The sequence below is a fragment of the Elaeis guineensis genome, chromosome 6 (assembly GCF_000442705.2).
Source record: "Elaeis guineensis isolate ETL-2024a chromosome 6, EG11, whole genome shotgun sequence".
NCBI lineage: Eukaryota > Viridiplantae > Streptophyta > Magnoliopsida > Arecales > Arecaceae > Elaeis > Elaeis guineensis.
This window is the reverse complement of record NC_025998.2, coordinates 19,432,539-19,451,027: the sequence shown is the minus strand read 5'-3', so window position 1 is coordinate 19,451,027 and position 18,489 is coordinate 19,432,539. Positions and strand designations below refer to the sequence as shown.

At 37.3% G+C, this 18,489-nt stretch overlaps 2 protein-coding genes across 2 annotated transcripts; one reads left to right on the top strand and one right to left on the bottom strand.

Moving 5' to 3' along the window:
- Window positions 1-2,541: 2,541 nt before the first annotated feature.
- On the bottom strand, window positions 2,542-3,872 carry LOC105033783 (uncharacterized). Its single transcript, XM_010908702.4, has 3 exons — window positions 3,074-3,872; window positions 2,793-2,856; window positions 2,542-2,685 (listed from the first exon to the last, which is right to left on the bottom strand). The coding sequence occupies exons 1-2, from the start codon at window positions 3,758-3,760 to the stop codon at window positions 2,794-2,796; spliced, it is 750 nt and encodes a 249-aa protein (XP_010907004.2). The 5' UTR covers window positions 3,761-3,872; the 3' UTR covers window positions 2,542-2,685; window position 2,793.
- A 3,669-nt stretch (window positions 3,873-7,541) lies between these two features.
- LOC105033781 (uncharacterized) lies at window positions 7,542-8,937 on the top strand. Its single transcript, XM_010908701.4, has 2 exons — window positions 7,542-8,465; window positions 8,575-8,937. The coding sequence occupies exons 1-2, from the start codon at window positions 7,713-7,715 to the stop codon at window positions 8,638-8,640; spliced, it is 819 nt and encodes a 272-aa protein (XP_010907003.2). The 5' UTR covers window positions 7,542-7,712; the 3' UTR covers window positions 8,641-8,937.
- The last annotated feature ends 9,552 nt before the right edge of the window (window positions 8,938-18,489 follow it).

Genomic DNA, 18,489 nt, shown 5'->3' with positions numbered 1-18,489 from the left:
ATTGAAGATACACAATTACTTTTTCCTGAATGATATTTTATTGTTTCATAGTTTATATATACACAGATGTAAAAGATTCCCTATCCAAATGAACTGTGCATGCCCACTAGCTAGTGTTTGGTTGTATATCATTTTGTGCATTTCATTTAAACCGAAGGCACAAATATCTTAAGGATATTGAAAAATTGGTAAAGAAGAATAAGATAAATAGAAGAGCCTGTATGTCAACGCAGCATAAACAATAAAAAAAAAAGGAAATTATATAGTAGTAATATCTGTATATAGTCAATAAACAAATTAAATTACTAGAGAGATTTCACTGACAATTCATATATTTGTAGGACTTCAAGTTATAAGAATAAAGTGGATCAAAATTCAATAAAAGCACAAGAAAATATAAGTGAAAACACCCAGGTGAATCAATCTTCAGCTCATAGTCACTTTTTAAGTGCAACCCATGTGAGCCATTGGATGATTGGCCTGTCAGCAAGCATTAGTGCAATTGACTGAAAAGTGGGAGCCAGCACGGTTTCCAGGATGCTGAAAATTCACCTATCTAATGTGACCATTCAGATTAGCTCCATCCTCTCATCCTGTAAAATTTTTAGCAATTATCTATGCCTAAAATCAAAAATAACATCTGCAACAATAAGCGAATGTTGATAACATTATTTTGTTGACATTCATTTATTATGATCCTTGATGACTTCTAATATTTGGTGGCAATTATGATGGACAATTCCCGTCATTTTCTTCCAGAATTTGCTATCTAGTCGCGATTCACAAATGCTTGATGTGTGCCTGATGGTACAATGCATGTTATGTGATACTAGCATGTATCTCCTTTCTTTTTTTGCAGATCCATCAAATACAAAGCCTCTCAAGGAAGAAAAAATATCTTGAAGGAGCTTCCGGGACTCAAATATTGTTGCGATGCCTGAGGACAAGTAACATGAATCGCTTGAACAGAGTTTGTTCTCTCAACTGTTTGGTAGTGACTAAGGTGCATTGTCCAATCGCGTGTCTGTCATACTCTAATGCTATTGCTCATGACAAAAATTGAGACTTTCTCACTAAAAATCAAGAATTAATCTTGCATATGTTCCATGTCCTACCAGGCTACTGCATAGCAACAAACCGGTCAGCAAACTTCTTGACAAGCTTTTCTTCCGTAAACTAAATAAAGTCATCAGACAAGATCCCATGAATCAAGATGCTATAACATCAAAGACAGGAAAGGTTATGTTATTATACTAAAAGAAGCCCCTCAGAAAATAATACAGCTGCTGGAATATACAGCACTGATGGATAAGATATTACACTAAAACCAAGAATTATAAAGTTCAGCTGTGGCAACTGAGTAGCAAACAGATGAGAATTTACAAGAGTGAACTCTTCCTAGAGAAACTCTTGGAAAGCAAATTTAGAAGGTTATCTTTAGTAGCACGTACTGACGAATGAACAAAAATCCAAGACACTGCAAGAAAAGCACTTATTCCACAAACTTTAAATTCAACAATTTTGAAAGCTGACACAATTCTGAACTTGCATATGAAGATGCATAAAAATTATAAAATACAGCCTTCTGAGTTTAACTGCATCATAAAATCAAAGTGCAAAACAAAATACAAATATGAAAAATAGCAAACTAACATTATGCGATGCAAAAAGCAGGTCTAACAAGTTCCATGAATTTCTAAAACTACCTATATGCTGCAACTTTTCATCACAAGAAGTTGAGAATACTAGATTAAAAAAAAAAATATCGGAAGGACTTATATTTTACAAGACCTAAAATTGTTGATACATACAAAGCAATATATTGATGAAGCAGTCGTGCCAGATTTTTTTTCACTCAGATAAAGGCAATTTATACATGATAATTTTTAGTGAAGGTTAACAAATAAATGCATTAAGCAAAAGCATACAAAAGTAAAAAACACCATTGCTTAATTCTCTACTTACTAGTTTCTTTTGGAGCAATAGCATCAGCGCATGAAACGATAGGACATGAAGTTCTCACAGAGCTTCATGTGCGGTAATTGTCATACATAAATCTACATTTTTTGCAATATTTACTGAGCTTAATTTCCAACAAACTTGATAATGGACAAACAAGAAACTCATATCAAAATAATTTCTACCTTTCCCGATTATTCTAGAATAATCGTACTATATGCACCTTTATGTCAACTGCACAACTCTTTATAGATAGGAAAGAGACAGACCATAACCATCTCCTGCTACTAGCGAATTGCTTTAGAAAGTTCTTTCCACAACTTATTATGCGGCAAGGCATATCCACCAACGCAACAATTTAAATCTATTTTCAGATCCGCTTTACCCACATATAGCTTAAACATTTAAAGCCATTTTCCCTCCCCTGAGGCTCACAGGTAAGCCAGAAGTTAAGTTCATTTTGACACAAAAAAATAAAAATAAAAATCTAGAAATTTGAGAAAGAGAGATCAAAAGAAAACAAGTGATAAACAACAATGCAAGAAACGCAATCTTAGAGATTAGATGGGAAAAAAAAAAAAGGATATCTGGCTTTTTTATTCAATTTCACAATTTACATATCAATATTAGATGATATATGTTATCACATGTATTGTCAACATCTGCAATCTCTGAAAACTCTCTCTTAAGAAAAACTCGCCATTAAGCAATCTCACCCTCCTAGTTCTGCGGGAAAAAAAAAAAAGGCTTTGTTCAAATTTTCTGTTAACATTCCGATGGAAATGGAAGAAAGAAAAATCAAAGAAATAACCAAAATAAGCAGAGATGATTACCTTAAGCATCAACTTTGTATAAGTCTGGTGTTATCTCTGATAACCATAAGCCAGGGAAAATTGACTGCGGGAAAGGTCACAAAGAAGAAAATTTAAGAATTCACAAAACAGGGATCAATAATTGCCATCAAGTGATAAAAGAGGACGAAAAACGAGAGAAAAATGACTGCGGGAAAGATCACAAAGAAGAAAATTTAAGAATTCACAACATTGGGATCAATAATAGCCGTCAAGTGATAAAAGAAGACGGAACAATGATCCTTTTTAAGAAATCCTCTTACATCGAGTTGCTTCTGCACGATCTTGGCCCTTTTTTTGGGCCTCCGAGGGGGCTTCGTCCCCTTAAGCGCAAGGAAATCCTGTTCAACCTCCTCAGAAGTGAGCGAAACCGAGAACTTCCACCTCTCCCCCGCCTCCAAAACCCCTGATCTCGGTCCGGGCGATTTCGCCATACCACTCTTTTCCAGCAGCAGGGGAGAAGGCGAGAAAGAAGAAGAGGAGAAATTGTTCCGATCCCGTCCGATCTCTAACGAAGCGACGTAGGCCGCCCTCCTCGACCTCAGATTCCAAGGCCTCGCTGCCGCCTCCACTGCAGAGAATTCCTCCACATTCTCTTCCCCTCCCGCTTCCTTTTCCTTAGGTTCCAGGATCCGAGACGCCGTCCGCCTTGATCTCTTCCTCTCGGGCAAAGAAGAAAGAGGAGGGGACCGCTTCCTCGCCGCCCGCGGCTCTTCCCGTGCCCCGCTGGCCGGAGATCCGGCAATCTCGCCATTTGCTACGGTGGTCAGCTTCATGCACCGGAGCAGCCGCTGGCTCCCCCAGCTGAGAGTCGGGAAGGAGAAATTATGGAGTCGAGATTGCGGGAGACTGCGAGAAAGAGAGGGAGAAGGAGATTCTGGCCTCGCCGCCTTGGGCTCGTCAGGCCTCCGACGGTTCTCCGCCGACGCCACCACTGCAGCGATCACCATTCGAGATCGATCAAGAGATTTTTCCGTATCCTTCTTGGCTTCGTCGCAGAGAAAGACGAAGAAGAGAAGAAAGGAAGGAGGGAAAGAAATAGAAGAAGCCCATGAGCGAAGGTGCGATAAATATGACGGTAGAGCGGGCCAAGTTATACCAAGAAAAAGAAAAAAAAAAAAAATCGTTCGTCCACGTTTCGACGCGAGAGTAGATCATCCGTCTGTATTCTCCTGCAAAACACCACTTCCGTTCGATCTTCTTCTTTTTTTTTTTTTTTTGCGCTAACCCCTCTCGTTTACGTGCCCATCGGACCGGTATGTTACGTTTCCAGTGGACCTAGATGCTAGCGACATGATCATCCGTGCGTTAGAGTTCCATCATTGTAACGGTTCGGAATTCAAATCAGGAGACACCAGCTGTGCCGGTACAGGATAGAGTGTCGGTAGAACAACGGACATAAAATTGAAGGGCAACGGGTCTTATGACCGCCGACGATGCCAAGTTCTTCGGTTCTCAAATTTCTTCCCAATCGGAGGGCGTGAACTGAAATAGGGAAAATGCTCTGCCGGAGTGAAAATAGAAGCAGGTGAAAGTATAATACGTAGCTTAATGTGGAGAGGAACTTGATTGGTAGATGGATTTTTAGCTTCAGCTACGTCCATTGTTCGTTAAAGGAGTTGTCAGTCTTTTACAACCATGCTTGGGATAGTTTAACCAGAGTTGATTAAGGAAGTTGGAAGTTGTTGCGCCGATCCTCTCGTCGCCTGATCGTCGGAAAATGAGCGCCTGCAAAAAAGGAAGTCCACACTGACCGGAGGCGGCTCCGGTGGAGACCCTCCGACGGTCAAGTCAGAGAGGTGACTAGGCAACAGTGAAATGAAGACAGAGAGCTCAATCGAGAGAGAGAGGGAGCAAGCCTGTGGTTTCGAAGTCGAAGTGGAGGTCCCCCTGACACTGTTGCCTTCCCCGATTTATATAGTGGAGCGTGGTATGGCGCCGTCATTAATGGCGCGGACAATTGAGGAATTGTCAACTCACTGTAGACTGTCAGAGTCGCCGTAAAAGTGTCATATCGCCGTGGGACTGTCAAATCACTAGGGTTGATAATGCCCTAGATGGGATAATGCCCTTATGTAGCAGTGCCGCATGTTGCTGTCTCTGGCGGCTGTACGGCGATCGGAGGAGTCGACCGACCCTAGGTCGGTGGTCATCTATGTGGCGTCGGGTGGAGATTCGGGCCCCTTTGACGGTCAGCGAGTCATGTTGCGAGAGTCGGCCCTCAGACTTTTTGGTTCAGTCGGCTCAGAGAGTGGAAACCCGATCGACACATCCACTGACGGAAAGGGACCGTTAATCGATCGGTCGGTCGGTCGGTCCCTTCGGCATTCGGTCGGTCGGATGGTCCCTCCGGCAGTCGGTCGGTCGGTCCTTCCGACAGTCGGTCGGTCGGACCTTCCGGCAGTTGGTCGGTGGGTCGGTCGGTATTCTTCAACAGAAGTGATTCATAGACATGACAAGAGCCACCATTATTGGTTTCAAGATTTGATAAAAAAGATAGGGCGCTGATATTGATTGATGAAATAAAAACATATCAATTTGTCAGAAATATAGATTCAAACACCATATACATGGATATTTTCATATAGAGATAGTTTACTTGGTAAGGTGGATATTTCATCTGACATCAATAATAAAATGTATAGCCATCTTAGTAACGTCTCATCTCATTTATTTCAGATATATACGAATTGAAAGGATGATCATATCAGCTTGAAAATAGCAGATGACAGTTACGCTAACCCAACTATTGTCATATGTTTAAAAGTAGATATGACTACAAGATAATGTGAAAAGTTGTTATTATACAGTTAAATATAATTATAACCGTTGTTGTATAGTTAATGCATGTTTTTTCGATCTTAATAGCAGGTACCACACTCCCTTTACAAATAGGCATAAGTAGGGATCTTTCGTATAAGTCCTTCAACATCTCCTACTCTTTCTTTCTTTTTTTTTTTTTCCTATTATTATCTGAATTTCAGCTGACTTGAGCATAAGAAAGTTTCTACCAAAAAAACCTATGACAATAGAACTCTGTTTCAAATCCATCGGCTCACTGAAGAACACCAATATCTGCATCCTTGAATCCACGTTGCACATCGGGAGAAGGTTACTGACCTCGGTCTAATTTTGGCCTTGCAGAATAAAATAGAAGTGATCTTCAACAGTTGAGATAAGGCTTGCTACTTACAACAATAGTTATAATGATTAGTTCTAGGCTCAATCACATGGCATTATGAATCTTGCTGGACCCAAATAACACTCGCATTGAGAGATTCTGACAAGAATGAGCCGTACGAACTCTCGATATAGAGTGGCAATGATTGCTCGAACGAATTATTTCCAGAATAAAACTAATCATGGAATTCACATTTTATACTTGCAGCTAATTTCTGTTGCATTAACTAAACTACTTTTCCTATACATAACAAGGAAAACTCCTTCTAGAACCTCCAGATCCTTAACTCCTCATGATGAAGTGTGCACAAGCTTTATGACACATCTCAGCATGTAGATCATGGTAGTCCTGTGGAACACATGTTCCACTGTAAAGAACACCTATTCTACGCAGAAAACCGAACGCTTACGTCCAGTTAACACTACTCTTGAAAGGATGGTTGCATGCCCCAGTTAACACTCTCTGATCATGATCATAACTAAAAAATGAATATACTCATTAGCATAGATTACATGATCAATACCAATCACATTCACAAAGCAAAACACTTTAGGGCTCAACGGTGCGAAGCTGCATTGACACATCATGTCAGAATCTGTGCTTCACTGCACAATCTCACCATGTGTCCTACTAAATTATATTATTTCTGGTGCCATCTGTCTTGAAGCTTTTTTATACATTTAAAATTACATACATATCCTTACAAATTTATTATTTATATGTATACTTTTATAATTATTTTTATACATAATCTCATAAATATCTCAAATTACATGGATATTCATGCAAATATACTATTTTGTATATTATACACACACATACATATGTATCAATAACAAATATATCTGCAAAACAATTATATAAAGAAAAAATACAAACTTGTGAGAGTATATATGTAAAAACAAATATTATTGAGATATGCATGTAAATAACAAATTAATAAGAATATGCATGTAATATCAGATATTATAAGACGTAGATGTTGATAGTGAATTTGTAAGGATATATAGTAATTTTTTCCATAATTACTCATCTGGTGTTTGAATAAACCAACCAAATATCAAGTCAACGTTTATTGCATTGAATTATACATTCCGTGTTTTATTTATATTTGTCCCAAGACCACGTGCCTTGGCATGTGTCCTTGGGAAACCATGAGTCGCTCCCCCCCCGCATGATCCCCAGGGCATCCGCTCCCTTGTCGCACGAGCGGCACGTGTGGAACAGTCCTTGCGAACGGGGTCGAGGGAAGCCGTGCACCGAAGCGGCACACCGGCGCGTTCAACCATTTCGGATGGCTTACGTGTTGGCCCACGAGGTACGGCATATTATTCTCCAACCAAACCTAAACGGAACCCCTATAATAATCCCAGGTAATAACCCATTCACGTTATGCAGCGATGCCCCGCCGCTTAGTCTAGAGATCCAGTCCTAGAACGATCTGGGTTGCGTTTTGGGTTCTTTTCTCAGTCTAATTTTTTCTCCAGCAGTCGTGCCCTATATTTTTTTCAGATTCCCTTAAATGCCCCTCCCCCTTCCCCGTCCTTAAGAAAACCGAACGCTGGAGCTCCCCGTTAATTCTCTTGCCCTTTGTTTGCCTCTCTTCGCCCACCGGCGGTGTTCGCAACCCTTGTCTGCTGCTCGTCTTCGATCTCTCACAGTCTCACCTCTAGAACGCCAGAACAAAGGCCGGATCTAGACACCTTCAGGCCGGCCGGTGCATGGTATTTCCGCCGGCGGAGGGGTATCCCATGGCGGCGGCGGCGGATGCGCGTGAGAAGCCTCAGTCCTCCCACCTCCTCCACCACTTCTCCTTCCCGAACATGAAGAGATGGGGCAACCAGCGGATGCTCCGCTGCGCCAACGTCAACCGCAAAGGCGAGATCATCGGCGGCGATCGGAGGCCTCCACCGCCGGCTGCGGCCGGCGAACGGAGAGCTCTTCCTTCCGTAGCGCGGATCCGAAGGCCGGAGGAGGAGGCGGAGGGTGGCAGCGGCGGCGACGACGACGACGGAGGGCTCGAGGAGCTCAGGGAGAAGCTCATGGGCCATCTCCGCGAGGCGGCGGACCGGATGAAGATCGGCGTGCCGCCGCCTTTCTTGGGAGGAGAGGCGGAGAAGGACGTGCCGGCGCCGGCGCCAGCTAGGGCGCCGGAGGCGGGGCCCTTGTCGCCTGCGGTGGAGGCGGCTAGGCCGTGGAATCTGAGGACGAGGAGGGCGGCATGCAAGGACCCGATCGGGACCGGAGGGCGGCCCCCGAGCTCTAAACATGCTCCGGCGCCGGCGGTCTCGGAGAGAGGTGGTCGGGAGAGAACGGTCCGGCTTAGATCGGAGAGCACGGAGAAGAGGGAGCGGCCCAAGTTCTCGGTCGCGCTCACGCGGGAGGAGATCGAGGAGGACGTCTACGCGATGACGGGATCCAGACCTCGCCGGCGGCCCAAGAAGAGGCCTAGGATCGTACAGAAACAGTTGGATGTAAGATTTTATTTTTTTTAAATTCTTCTTAATTTGTTTAATTATTTTACCCTTTTTAATTAACATATTAATTATTATTATTTTAAATGGCGGTGGTTCCTTTTGGCAGTCGCTCTTTCCCGGCTTGTGGCTCGCCGAGATCACTGTTGACTCGTACAAGGTTCCTGATGATTAAACCAAGGACGGTGGCGCGGTTAGGCTCAACTTCGGTTAGCAAATAGCAAACCGCCGCCTCGCCCAGTCCTCTCTTAATTGTAAAAATTGTGGATTAAATCTAGCCTATATTTTTTTTTTTTTCAAAAAAAGTCTTTCCATGGCTCATAGAGATAGCGACAGATGTATTTGATTGGTTTAGCATGTTCTTATGTGTTCGTGTTGGCTTGAGCAATAGCTATCTGGTGGGGTCTTTTATTTTCTATTGTATTGAGATGAAACAGCTTTATATGGTTATCAGTGGAATTGAATGGTTGTATGGAGAGCGTATTTTTGATATGGTGCATGCTATGTAGGGTCGCTGATGTATCTAGCCAGCCATTCTATTTATGGTCCATGAATGGTTAAAATTAGCTCCAACTAGTTAGAAAACTTTTATTAAAGATGCCCGTGAAAAACAGGGTTGATACTTCTCCAACATTAGAGTTGAAAAGAGGGTGAAAGCAAAGTGTTCGTCTCACGCTCTGACTTAGAACCTTGCGCGACGTGTATAGCTTGCGGACAAACTTTTGTTATTTCAATCCATATAAATTGATAAGGATATGCCGCAGAACCAACTATATACAGCCAGTATGACAGACCGATCAATCGGAGTGTATCATGAAATCTTCGTGCAATCAATCAACGTCCATCATATAGGCGACTCCAATCGCAATCAGTTTTCATAGCCACGAGGCAAGATACATGGAGGGTAATGTATGCCCAGAATGCTGGCACAAGATCTTCAGGATATAGGATCATAATATCTCCATTGTTTCCTGAGAGTCTACTTAGACATTAGAAGATCTTATCGACACTCTTTGACAAAGGGACTTCTTGATCTTTGTAACATTCAGATCGGATCCGATGTTGGTACGAAAGTCTAAGCACAATCTCTCCTCCTTGATCTTTGTACGGTTCAGATCGAATCCAATGTGGGTACGAAGGTCTAAGCACAATCTCTCCCCAGTCTTATCAGAAACAATCTGTGTTACAGGATCGCCATCTTCGCTTGGCACCACAATGCAGCTTGTTTAGTTTATGGAAAAAAATTTTCTCCTCAAAAAACAACTTCTTAGGAAGTTATTTTCTCAGAATAGGATTTTATGCCTCGGTTTGGAGAGGATAATAGGAGAGAAAAGAAAAGAATGAGGGAGAAAATTAATATTTTCTCTTGATTGGAAGATTTTTTATACAAAAAGAAAAAAAAAAAAAGAGAGAAATAGATGAAATATAAATCTTCTCAAATCTGTAATTTTTTTCTCCTCCGAATCGAATGGATTAGGAGAAAAAAGAATTGAGAATTAGTGAACCTTTTATAATTTCCATCTTATCCTTTTAATAATAAAGAATAAAATTAATATTACATTTCAATCCTGAAGTTTATTTCAATTTTCCTATCCGATTAAGACTCCTGTAAATGGAGAAAAATCAACGAAAATAAAAAAAAAATGAAAAAAATAAAAGATAAGATTTTTTTTTTATTCATTTCTTGGGACTATTGATTTTCTTTTAAGAATATAATAGTAAAAAAAGATTATATTTTTTTTTTCCTTTCTTCTTTGCTTCTAATCAAGAAGGAAAGAATTTTTTTTTCTTTCTTTAAACTCCCAATTAAAAATATATATATATATATATACTTTCATTCTTCTCTTTTCTTTTCTATTCTTACTAATATTTTCTTTTCTTTTCTTCCCAAAACTCCTAACCACGACGGTAATACTTAGTTGACTATAAAAAGTGACTTATTGAAGAGTGGTTTATATATAGTTGAGTATCGATTTTCCTAAAAGCACTGTGTAGAATACCTATTATACCCTTAATAGATATAAAACCATATATTTTCTCCTAAACTTTATATAAATAATAACATTATATTTATATTAATATAAAAATAATATTAATATATTATAATATAAAATTAGATCATAATAATTTATTCTATAATATAATATTAGTATATATTATATTAATATAATATTAATATTTTAAATAATAAATTTATTAATATCTTAATTAATATAATATTATTTTAGTATAAATATTAATATATTAATATAAAAATATTATATTAATATTAATAAAAATATAATATTAGTATAAATATTAAATATAATAAATATTATAATATTAATATTATATTATATTATCACTATTCAATATTTCATCGTAACCATTCATGATATTTTGTAAAATCTTAATCGTAGATCTTAAAATGATATTTTGAATGAGAAAAAAAGTACCACCACTTTCCATCCCATAAAAAATATCAAAATCTATCTTCTTTATGGATTTCTAGTTTCCATAAAATGTGGAAAGTGACTTTCCATGTGAAGAGTTTTTTTATTCTCCCTCCTTTTAAAACTTGAATCAAACAAAAGATCCTCTCTCTACTTTTCAAAAATTATCTCTTCCCTCCTTCACTTCCCACAAATCAAACAAGTCTTGAAGGAACATTGTGATTTTCAACCAATCCCTTTGGTTTGCCTCAGTCATTTATCCGAACTTTCTAACAAATTAGCCTGCTCAGCATCTTGATTGGGCCGGTTTCTAACAGCAACTAAAATATCATTAGGCACAAATTGATATGATATCTCTAGAAAAGATGAGATTTTTAAAATTTTTAATTATTTTAAATAATATTTTTAATAATAATTACAATTTTAAAACTAATAAATAATCTTGGCCTAGGTCTTGGATATTTTTTAGATTTTTTGTCCTCCTTTATTTCAGTTTAGATAACTTAAAATCTTAACATATTTTCTTAGTCATCCAATTGAAACGGCTGGTAAAAATGTTTCGTACAAATATAAGAACGAGATGCTTACTAGTAAGAAACATAGTACAATATAATTGTTGAAACATGTTAGTTTGCCAGCTTTGGTTGGGTAACGTGGTATAATTTGGTTGGGCCTCGGTCTATACAACAGGCATAAATCAAGCTACATTAGCTCTGAGAGGAACTGCCACTTCCTTTGAGCAGCTCAAGCTTCACTTGTAAGAAGCCCAAATAAAGAATGATTTTCCTGCACTGTGCCAGATTTGAACTTGGTTCACTAGCTCGGAATTGACTCAAGCCAAGTTGGGAAAATATATTCACCCACTAAACTTTTAATCTTTGCTGAAAGATTTAATGATTCCAAAATTGTTGATATAATATCCGAATTGAATATCAATGCTGCAGGTCATTACTACGTTTATAACAATATCTATAAATAAAAATACTAGATTTTGAGATATCTAATATATGCATCACATGGTCCAAAAAAGAATGCGCTCATTGTGCTATCGTGTTTAAATATATGATAGACTATTTATATCAAAAATATATTTTGAGAGTGTTTGATTGGGAGGAGTAGGGGTTTGGAATCGAAATCGGAATAGATGACTCACATTCCAACTGTTTAGTTGGGAAGAATCCCATTCCGATTCCGATTTCGGAGTGGAATAGGAATGGATCGATCTATATAGAACTCAATTCTTACTCTTCTCTATGGATTCAATTTTTTATTCCAATTCCAATTTCGATTTCGGTCACAAACCAAACGCTTTAGAGAATTTAGCCATTTCGACTTCGATTCCATGCCATTCCAATTTCCATTCTCATTCCAATTTCGGTTACGAATCAAATGCCCTTTTTATTGATTACAATCTATACATTTTAATACATGCATGGATTGAAAAATCAACAGATTTGTTGCTTAGATCATCCCAATATATGGTATCAATTTTATTAAAGCTTTTTATATTTGTACCTAAAAATTTTATTAACGACGTGTATTATAATCGTCATATTATAGATGTTCCAATTGAAAGGTCCTTCATTAATTTTTAATCTTTAAATTATTTGATAAAAAATTAATTTTAAGTATATAATCCAACATACATATTCAAATTTTTTACTAAAAAATTAATATATAATTCAATAAATATGTATGTATGTATGTATATATATATATATATATATATATATATATATATATATATATATATATATATATATATATATATATATATATATATATAACTCATGTTGGATCTAATTCAACAATTGTTCTTCACCTTTGATTGAGTTAAAAAGCAATAAAAAGGAATAGTGTGGGTGTTAGGGTCCACTCTTTGCATGAATCAATGCAATCACATGGCCTTGCTTCACTTTACATTGAAACACTCAGAGGATATACGAAGGTTTCCTTGTACTTCTCGACTAACTTTATAGCAAAAAAAAAAAAAAAAAAACTCTTATGATTTGCAGGGCCTTTGCATGAGCACCAAAGCATCTAAATTAATACTTCTAATATAGTGACATTGTGTGTTGTTTTTAAGATAACCTGATGCACAAGCAAGCGACCTTGATGACCATACATATATACTGGCATGCCTATATACACATATACACACTTACATTGGTAAAGCACCTCTACATTTGTATTCATGCATGTTGTCCCTCATTAGTAGGCATATTTGTTGTGGACATCATGCCATGCTTCTGTAGTTTTAGACAAAGGTTGCATAAGTTTGAAAGATTGATTTCAAAAGCAAACTCTGAATTTCACATTAAGTAGAAAAGATTGGCAAGAGTTTGAATATTATTTGTCAAGTAATAACCTAAGAGAATGGTTTGGTATGCCCAAAATAGGACGGCTGTATTTCTTTCTAATGGCAGAAAAATGTCCTATTCTTCCAAAAAAAATAAAATATTTGCAAAATTACAAATTTGAAATCAATTATATTTTTTTTTTGTAAAATTACACACGCATGTGTGTGTATATATATATATATGTGCACGCATGTGTGCATGCACGTGCATGCGCATGCGTGCATGCATGTATAGGTGAATAAATGCAACATATATGCACATAGTATATATAAACAAACACCTAGACATATGGACATAAGATTATGATAAGCTGTGATGTGAGGCTACATCTATTTAGAGGACGTTTGAAGATGGGAGTTCCAAAACGACAATCCAACTGTTGATTGTGATCTACGACCTCCAGAGTATCTATAAACCATTTTTTTTAAAAAAAATTCCTTGCATATGCAGCAAGTTATCAAAAAAAACGGGTGGTACAAATAGAACTATTGCCTTAAAATGCATCATAGGCCATGGAATCTTAAATACTCCCTTAAATACAAATAGAACTATTGCCTTAAATGCCCCTCTTTTCTCCAAATTTGACCAAAGGTGATATGGTAGGATAATGTTAGGAAAGGAAGTTTGAAGCCTTAATTCTTAGCATGGTGATGCTTTTTGCTTAACCCTACCTCTTAGCTAATGCATCTTTATTATTTGTTATTTTTATTTTGTAAATACTTTGCAATCAAGATATGATTTTAGAAATACAACAATGACCATAATGGATTCTTACAATTGGCCTCGATCCTTACTAGTAAAATTTCTTAAAAATCAATACAAATTAAGTATGCAATAGCATACATTAATTATGAATAAATTAGCCCATCTATATTCAGCCAACCAAACTCATCAAGCCAACCTGGCATCAGGGACATACAAAATATCGGTGGTTATATTGCTGCATATGGTGGTGGGGAAGGGTGTGACCACAAACAACCTATCATCCTCGTCCTCTCTTAGGTTGTTTATTAGGTTTAATGAATGAAAAAAAGCACAATGAGATCCAAAGTTTTGCACAAGAGACATCGTATAACGCCTCATCATCCTCATCATTCTTCTGTCTATTGAATAACTCGACGGAGCATCGGAATGGGGATGATTTGCAATTATTTGGGCCTACGAAAATATCGGCCTACATTTCATCACTGGACAATTATGGAGTTCTAGTGAGAGTGCCATTTAGTAACATAAAGTGCCACTATGGCTCCATTGCAGGTACCTTGCCAAGGCATCCATGACTTATTGAGATAGAGCATAAGTTGATGAAGGATTGGTTTCCCATGATCCGGAGGTAGCATGTTTATATTGAACCTTTATGGATGGGATTTATCACATGAAAGATGTCTTCATGGTGTTCCTTCATAATTAGTCTTGTTACGAAATATGTCTTTTATAAACATTTCGCTATAATTTGAAAATAATCAAATAGATTTCAGCAAAAGAAAAAAAAGAAAAATGTGATGGCTTCATCCTTCAAGTGAGCTAATACATGGCATCTGCTTCGCACATAGCTATTTTAGGGGCTTTCAATCACCATATCTATGAGACACCTTTTGTGTAGGTGGGAGTTGCTGCATAAAGGAAGAATAAGTTTTGGAAGTTGATGAAGGTTATTACTCTAACACTCAATCCCATGTTTTCCAAGATACTAAAATCCATTTAACAAAATGATCATCATCTAGAACTCCCAGCAGTGTAGAACAGGTCGATCACTAAACTCCATCGCGCTTCTTCATCATTTTTATTGTCTCATTCCGAATATGAGATATATCACATGTACATGTCCTCGATCCCCAAAAAATCCTTAAGTAGGCTTCATACAAAAAACAACTTATGAAACCTTTCTACTTTGAACTCAAGTAAAAAGTATAGAGTTAACAAAGTCTCTTTCTTTGAAATATTCTTATAAAAACTATAAAGATATTTGGTTTGCAACCGAAATCGAAACCGGAATGGATTATAATTAGAATCAGAATAGCCAAATACTTCGAAACATTTGGTTTATAACCAGAATCATAATCGAAATTAAAATCGAAATGAAATTTGAATTCTTGAAAAAAAAGAAGGATCAAGTTTTAGATACCGTTGGTATAATCGAATCTGCTCCTCCGATTCACGATCGGCCTCCCAACTATGTACCGGTATTTGATGGTGGATCGTTAAAGCTGGACAGCCGAACGAGTTCTGGTTTGATTATAATATCTACAATCGGCATCATAGAACACAGTCGACTGTCAGTCAGTCAGTCGATTGTTGTCGATAAATTTCGACTGTCTTTCTAAGCAACAACTCATCTCATCGATCGATTGTATGACCGACACAGTTGACATATCAGAAATCGATAGCGCAAATAGTACGTAACGACTGCATATCATGATTATTAGTGGGCATCAACTATCCACTCCACGATCATATAGTGCTGAGATAAGTGGGACCCCACGTGCCTAATCATTACAGATAGTTACATCCAAATTGCCTATATAAAAGGGAGGCAAGAGGACAGTAAAGATAAAACATAATGATACTTTACCAAAGTCTGCTTTCAACTATCTTGTTCATCACTTTCCGCTAACTTAGGCATCGAAAGATTTTCGTCGGATACTGCTTCGATCAGTGTGGATTTATTTTGCAGGTTGCTCGTCATCGGACTCAGACGTACTTGGAGATTGACTGCAACAGATAGATTGAGCCATTCTTATTCCGTCTCAGAATCAAAATTAAAATGTGACTCCACCCAAACAAACACCTCTTATATGTTATATAAGGATAGTTTTATTACAATATGAAAATAACACAATGTCATGCTACTTGTTACAAAAGAGCACAGTTCATTCACATGTGTTATAAGAGTGGATGTGATAGTGCTATAATACTTCTACCTGCGTGCTACTAACAGCCTTACAAGAAACTTCGATGTGTAATGGTTGTCACGCTTTATGGCGCATAAGAAACATAACGCATCTCGTCATGAGCTCAGACTAAAGAAACCGAGTTCCTTATTGTCAAACAAACAAGGTGAAATTAGACCTTCATCAAATAAGATTCAATCAATCTTAGCCAGGTTTGGACCCAAAAATAACTGGTTTTAGTTAACTGGGTTTAAGTTAACTTATGTCCTGTTAGCTTGGATCATATTCAATTAAAATGTCTCAGACTGATTGAGATCAAGTTACAACTTCCAACCAGCTTCGTTGGACTTGGGTCCAAATGAACACCAAATGGTTTAAATGGACAGATGCAACGAGGCTAAAATGGGTATATGTCTAAAAGAACATGATTTGCAGCTGATTGGATCAGTCTCAAACTCCATTAAGAGTCGGACCTAATTGGATTGGAATGGGACCAAACATGTTGAATGAGGTTGGATCCAATCTATTTGGTTTCACCCAATCCACTGAAAACAAGTGAATTAATGAAAAAAAAGAGAGTCAACCTTGATCAGATAATTTTGAAATCGTGTGAATTAAACAATAGGTGCCTAAATCAAACCACCTTGAGCTTAGTTGAAGGAGAGTGAAATCGTATCATACAGAATGGATACAACTCATGTCAAGTTAATGATGGGCCACAGTTGGGCCAAAGAGGTTTGGGCTTGAATCAAATATAAGGGGCCAAATTTATACAACTACGGAAAATGAAAGTCTCAAAGAGAAATTCTTTGTGCACCACGGGTGGTGTAGAAAATCTGATGTAGAGTGCATTTCCTTATCTAATTAGTCTATGTAGCCATCACTTTTTAATATGCATTTAATACTTGCAGTTTTATTTTTTGTTTGAAATTTTGAATGATGCAAATGCTCCTATTCTTTTAAAAAAATTATGATATTTTATGTTTATATTATGATATCCTGCATACAAAAAGTCATAATTTGATGCAGGATGTCATAATTTTTTCTAAAGAGTAGGAGTATTTTCGTCATTCAAAATTTTCAAACGAACAAACAGAACTGCAGGCATTGAATGTGCTTTAAAAAATTGTTGGACAAAAATATCCTTCCTATATTATGACATCTTAGACTATATTATGATATTCTGTATGCAAAAAATCATAATTTGACATAAGATATTATAATTTTTTTTTCAAAGAGAAAGAGTATTTTCATCATTCAAAATTTTAAATGAAAAAGCAAAACTGCATACATTAAATATGAATTGGAAAGCGATGGCCATGTGAACCAATTGGGTAGATGGTGCATTTTTATACTGCCTACAGTGCACAAGGAATTATCTAAATCTCAAGATTAAAAAATATTCTCTTCTACTTGTTGCTGTAAAACACCACCGTACCCCCACCTCCTTCCCACACACCCCCACCCCCAGAAAAGCCAAATATGTTTCCTCCCTCCCTCCCTTAATCACAATAAGCATATTCTTTTATCTCTATCTTTTTGTTTTCTCTATTGTATTGGATTCTCTCTAATTCCTATCAATCTTATTATACTCTCCCTAATTCCACTGAAATATATTGGACTCCATCTCTGTCTGATAAATTTAAAATATATCTGATCCTCTTATCTTTATCCCCTTTTCCTCTCCAATGATATCCTCGCTCTGTCTCCACTTTCCCTAACTTGTCATATCTCTCTCTAATCATATTCCAGTTCTTCCTCACCGCTTCTTAGAATTAATTTTAAAAATTATGTGTCATTCTTACACATGAATCATTCAAACAAACTCTTTTCACTCTTTCCTCCGATGTGCGTTGCAAATGTCTTGTTGCTAGTTCATGTTAGAAGAATAGATACTTCAAATCAAGATCTCCAGGCAAAACAAACATAACCAGCCTAGACCCAAATTAAAAGACCTTGGACGTAAAGAAACTTGAATGAGATTTCAAAAAGAACCGGGAATATTCAAGTTTTAAGTTGATTTATTGAGTCCAAACTAATTAAAAGAGGTTTAACTCTACAAGCATCTCTAGAGTTTTAAACCGAAGAGTATGCCAAAGGATTCAACCCAAAATCCACCTTTCACATAACTAAATTGAGCAAGTTTAAGTCAAGGTGTCAGTGAAGCTGCACTACTGGATTTCATATTTCTCCCGCCATTCCTGTATCACTCACTATTTAAATCAAGTGGGGATGATACGTAAAATTTTATTCGTATACTCATTGGTACAAAATAAAGGTTCCTGGTCAAGCTTTGTAATAAGCAATGAATAAATTAATAAAATTTAAATTTTATATCAAA

Excerpts from the sequence above, each read along its gene's own strand:
- LOC105033783 (XM_010908702.4), bottom strand. The coding sequence starts at position 3,760 with ATGGTGATCGCTGCAGTGGTGGCGTCGGCGGAGAACCGTCGGAGGCCT. Across the intron at positions 2,857-3,073 it reads TCGTGCAGAAGCAACTCGAT|TCAATTTTCCCTGGCTTATG; the intron begins GTAAGAGGATTT and ends CCTTTCCCGCAG.
- LOC105033781 (XM_010908701.4), top strand. The coding sequence starts at position 7,713 with ATGGTATTTCCGCCGGCGGAGGGGTATCCCATGGCGGCGGCGGCGGAT. Across the intron at positions 8,466-8,574 it reads TCGTACAGAAACAGTTGGAT|TCGCTCTTTCCCGGCTTGTG; the intron begins GTAAGATTTTAT and ends TCCTTTTGGCAG.